The sequence below is a fragment of the Colobus angolensis genome, unplaced genomic scaffold, assembly GCF_000951035.1.
Source record: "Colobus angolensis palliatus isolate OR3802 unplaced genomic scaffold, Cang.pa_1.0 Scaffold178, whole genome shotgun sequence".
In the NCBI taxonomy this organism is placed as follows: domain Eukaryota; kingdom Metazoa; phylum Chordata; class Mammalia; order Primates; family Cercopithecidae; genus Colobus; species Colobus angolensis.
This window is the reverse complement of record NW_012114910.1, coordinates 4,658,846-4,663,861: the sequence shown is the minus strand read 5'-3', so window position 1 is coordinate 4,663,861 and position 5,016 is coordinate 4,658,846. Positions and strand designations below refer to the sequence as shown.

The 5,016-nt window shown below is 52.9% G+C and overlaps 1 protein-coding gene across 2 annotated transcripts in view; it reads left to right on the top strand.

Annotated features, from left to right (window-relative positions):
* DRC7 (dynein regulatory complex subunit 7) overlaps window positions 1-2,879 on the top strand; it is a 34,629-nt gene extending 31,750 nt beyond the window's left edge. For both annotated transcript variants that reach the window (XM_011938821.1, XM_011938820.1), the window contains 3 exons: window positions 170-364; window positions 2,354-2,493; window positions 2,588-2,879. In XM_011938821.1, coding sequence (XP_011794211.1) covers window positions 170-364; window positions 2,354-2,493; window positions 2,588-2,681 — 429 coding nt within the window. In that variant the 3' untranslated portion in view covers window positions 2,682-2,879. The remainder of the gene's footprint in view (window positions 1-169; window positions 365-2,353; window positions 2,494-2,587) is intronic.
* Window positions 2,880-5,016: the final 2,137 nt, after the last annotated feature.

Sequence of the window (5,016 nt, the reverse complement as noted above, 5' to 3'; positions counted from 1 at the left end):
GTCCAGAGACCAGCATGCAGGCCCTTCTAAGGCCTGTCTTGGAGGCACCATGCACCGGGACCGGGACCTGGCTGTGAGGTCTCGCTTTGTGTTGGCACACTGTTGATGCAGAGCTGGAGACGTCTCTGCAGTTCCTGCTGATCCAGCTGACTGCCCCTCACCCTTACAGGAGCGGGTGATGCATGAAGAGCACCTGCGGCAGGTGGAGACCCAGCTGGACTACCTGGCCCCATTCCTGGCCCAGCTCCCGCCAGGAGAGAAACTAACACGCTGGCAGGCGGTGCGCCTCAAGGATGAGTGCCTCAGCGACTTCAAGCAGCGGCTCATCAACAAGGCCAACCTCATCCAGGCCCGCTTTGAGAAGGTGCCGCCAGCGCCTTTGTTGGGGAAGGGATCTCAGCATCTGCATCCAGAAAATGGGCCTAGGGCTGTCTGTCCACCACCTCACAGGCTTATGAGGGCCTGATGAGGGGGATGAATATGTCAATGCTTGGAGTTTCCAAATGACTGAGTTGTTCCTCCTCACACTTGTTTATCAGATAGACGAATGGATAGGGAGATGGATGGGTGTAGGTATGGATAGGTGGGTGGGTGGATGGGTGGGTGGATGGATGGATGGATGGATGGATAGATGGGTGGACGAATGGATGGGTAGATAGATGGATGAATAGATAGATGGGTGCGTGGATTGATAGGTGGATAGATGGATGGATGGGTGAATGAATAGATGGGTGGGTGGATGGATGGATAAATGGATGGATGGGTAGATGGATGGGAGGATGAATGGATGGGTGAGTAGATAGATAGGTGTATGGGTATATGTATGGATAGGTAGATGGATGGATGGGTGGGTGGATGAGTGGGTGGGTAGATGGATGAATGGTTGGATGGGTGGATGGATGAATGGATGAGTGAGTGAGTGGGTGGATGGATGGATGGTGGATGAAGGAGTGAGTGAGTGGGCAGATGGATGAGTGGGTGAGTGGATGGATAAGTGGGCAGGTGGATAGATGAATGGATGGATGGGTGGATAGATGGATGGATGATTGGGGGGATGAGTGAGTGGGTGGGTGAATGGATGAGTGGGTGGGTAGATGGATGGATGGATGGATGGTTGGGTGAGTGGGTGGATGGAGGAGTGGGTGGATGGGTGAGTGGGTGGGTGGATGGATGAATGGATGGATGGATGGATGGATGAGTGAGTGGGTAGATGAGTGAGTGAGAGGGTGGGTGGATGGATGGATGAATGGATGGGTGGGTGGATGGATAGATGGATGAATGGATGGGTGGACGAGTGAGTGAGTGAGTGAGTGGGTGGATGGATGAGTAGGTGGGTGGATGGGTAGATGGATGGATAGATGGATGGATGGTTAGTGAGTGAGTGTGTGGATTGATGAGTAGGTGGATGGGTGAGTGGGTGCATAGATGGATGGATGGATGAGTGAGTGAGTGGATAGATGAGTGAGTGGGTGGGTAGATGGATGGATGGATGAATGGATGGGTGGGTGGGTGGATGGATGGATGGATAAATGGATGGGTGGATGAGTGAGTGAGTGGGTAGATGAGTGAGTGAGTGGGTGGGTGGATGGATGGATGAATGGATGGGTGGGTGGATGGATGAATGGATGGATGGGTAGATGGATGGATGAATGGATGGGTGGATGAGTGAGTGGGTGGGTGGATGGATGAGTGGATGGATGGATGGGTGAGTGGATGGATGGGCGAGTGGATGGATGGGCGAGTGGATGGATGGGTGAGTGGATAGATGGGCAGTTGGATGGATGAGTGAATGGACGGATGGATGGATGGATGGATGGATGGATGGATGAATGGATGGGCAGGGATGAGTGGAGGGATGGGCAGAGGAATAGATGGGCAGATGGCTGGGTAGACAGAGAGATGGTACATTATAACAACTCCTAGTCCTTGACCCATTTTTGTTGGTCAGGCACACACCATGTAGTTCCCATGCACTACTAAGATTATGTCACTTAATCTTCACAAGGAGCTCTACAAGGGGAGGGGGTAGTACAATGACCCTCATTTTGTAGATAAGAAATTGCAGGTTCTGAAAATGCCAGTAACTTGTCCAGAACTACATGGCTCTCTCAGTCTTGACCCCTCCTCTGACCTCATAGACATGACATCCCTATAAACATGACCCCACTGGCTCCCACCCAAGATATTTTGTGGTGCCTACCTCTGTGGCAGCTATGGATAGGTGGCTTGTGTGGGTGGGGACAGTGGGGCCAACTGTCATGGGGCTGTCTAGTGACCAGTGGGATTGCAGCCTGCAGCCTGGGTGAAGGTCAGCCTTGTCAGCCCTCCTTCTCTGTCCTCCCTATGACCACAGGAGACCCAGGAGCTGCAAAAGAAGCAGCAGTGGTACCAGGAGAACCAGGTGACGCTAACACCTGAGGATGAAGACCTGTACCTGAGTTACTGCTCTCAGGCCATGTTCCGCATTCGCATCCTGGAACAGCGCCTCAATCGGTGAGCAGGCAGAGCAGGCGGAGAGAACCCACTGGGAGGCTGGACCACCAGCTTTGTTACCCCTCACCCTCTTTCCTTGCCCCTCTGACTTCAGACACAAGGAACTGGCCCCACTGAAGTACCTGGCTCTGGAGGAAAAGCTCTACAAGGACCCACGCCTGGGGGAGCTCCAGAAAATATTTGCTTGATGTCTCTCCTGGGGCCTCAGCCAGAACTGCCAGAGAAAGGAAACCTCTTCCCTGAAGCCTGGCTCCTGTGTTCCCTCTACCCAGTCAATGCCTGTTTACACAGACACCTGGCCTCACTGCCAGCCCACCTCTCCTACAGCCCTGTTTGTTCCTGCTTCTCTTGATTTTTCTGTAAATAGACACACTCTTAATTGGCCATTTGTGCCTCGCACTTCACAAGCTCCAGCAGCAGGCTTTCTCTTCTTCCATTATCTATAGCCTGGGACCACCTGCTTCCTCCCCTTGGCCTGTCATTTACTTCCTGTCCTTCTCTCCGTTGGAATGTCAGGTCTTCACAGCAGCTCTGCAGATGGTCCCGCAGCCATCTGCAAACAACTGGTTAGATCTCAGTGTGACTAGCGTGGCCCACCTCACCAGGTGGGATGGGGAAAGCTAAGATGCATGCCCCAGGATTTGAGGGCTGAATCCCAGATCCTCTTCTTACCAGATACCGATCTGTAGAATGGGATAGTATTGTTGCATTAAATAAGACTTGTGGCCAGGTGTGGGGCTCACACCTGTAATCCCAACATTTAGAGAAGCTGAGGCAGGAGGATTGCTTTTGCCCAGGAGGAAAAGGCTGCAGTGAACTTTGGTTACACCACTGCACTCCATCCTGGGCGACAGAGCGAGACTCCATCTCAAAAAAAAAAAAAACAAAAAACCCACATGTCCAGAGACCAGCATGCAGGCCCTTCTAAGGCCTGTCTTGGAGGCACCATGCACCGGGACCGGGACCTGGCTGTGAGGTCTCGCTTTGTGTTGGCACACTGTTGATGCAGAGCTGGAGACGTCTCTGCAGTTCCTGCTGATCCAGCTGACTGCCCCTCACCCTTACAGGAGCGGGTGATGCATGAAGAGCACCTGCGGCAGGTGGAGACCCAGCTGGACTACCTGGCCCCATTCCTGGCCCAGCTCCCGCCAGGAGAGAAACTAACACGCTGGCAGGCGGTGCGCCTCAAGGATGAGTGCCTCAGCGACTTCAAGCAGCGGCTCATCAACAAGGCCAACCTCATCCAGGCCCGCTTTGAGAAGGTGCCGCCAGCGCCTTTGTTGGGGAAGGGATCTCAGCATCTGCATCCAGAAAATGGGCCTAGGGCTGTCTGTCCACCACCTCACAGGCTTATGAGGGCCTGATGAGGGGGATGAATATGTCAATGCTTGGAGTTTCCAAATGACTGAGTTGTTCCTCCTCACACTTGTTTATCAGATAGACGAATGGATAGGGAGATGGATGGGTGTAGGTATGGATAGGTGGGTGGGTGGATGGGTGGGTGGATGGATGGATGGATGGATGGATAGATGGGTGGACGAATGGATGGGTAGATAGATGGATGAATAGATAGATGGGTGCGTGGATTGATAGGTGGATAGATGGATGGATGGGTGAATGAATAGATGGGTGGGTGGATGGATGGATAAATGGATGGATGGGTAGATGGATGGGAGGATGAATGGATGGGTGAGTAGATAGATAGGTGTATGGGTATATGTATGGATAGGTAGATGGATGGATGGGTGGGTGGATGAGTGGGTGGGTAGATGGATGAATGGTTGGATGGGTGGATGGATGAATGGATGAGTGAGTGAGTGGGTGGATGGATGGATGGTGGATGAAGGAGTGAGTGAGTGGGCAGATGGATGAGTGGGTGAGTGGATGGATAAGTGGGCAGGTGGATAGATGAATGGATGGATGGGTGGATAGATGGATGGATGATTGGGGGGATGAGTGAGTGGGTGGGTGAATGGATGAGTGGGTGGGTAGATGGATGGATGGATGGATGGTTGGGTGAGTGGGTGGATGGAGGAGTGGGTGGATGGGTGAGTGGGTGGGTGGATGGATGAATGGATGGATGGATGGATGGATGAGTGAGTGGGTAGATGAGTGAGTGAGAGGGTGGGTGGATGGATGGATGAATGGATGGGTGGGTGGATGGATAGATGGATGAGTGGATGGGTGGACGAGTGAGTGAGTGAGTGAGTGGGTGGATGGATGAGTAGGTGGGTGGATGGGTAGATGGATGGATAGATGGATGGATGGTTAGTGAGTGAGTGTGTGGATTGATGAGTAGGTGGATGGGTGAGTGGGTGCATAGATGGATGGATGGATGAGTGAGTGAGTGGATAGATGAGTGAGTGGGTGGGTAGATGGATGGATGGATGAATGGATGGGTGGGTGGGTGGATGGATGGATGGATAAATGGATGGGTGGATGAGTGAGTGAGTGGGTAGATGAGTGAGTGAGTGGGTGGGTGGATGGATGGATGAATGGATGGGTGGGTGGATGGATGAATGG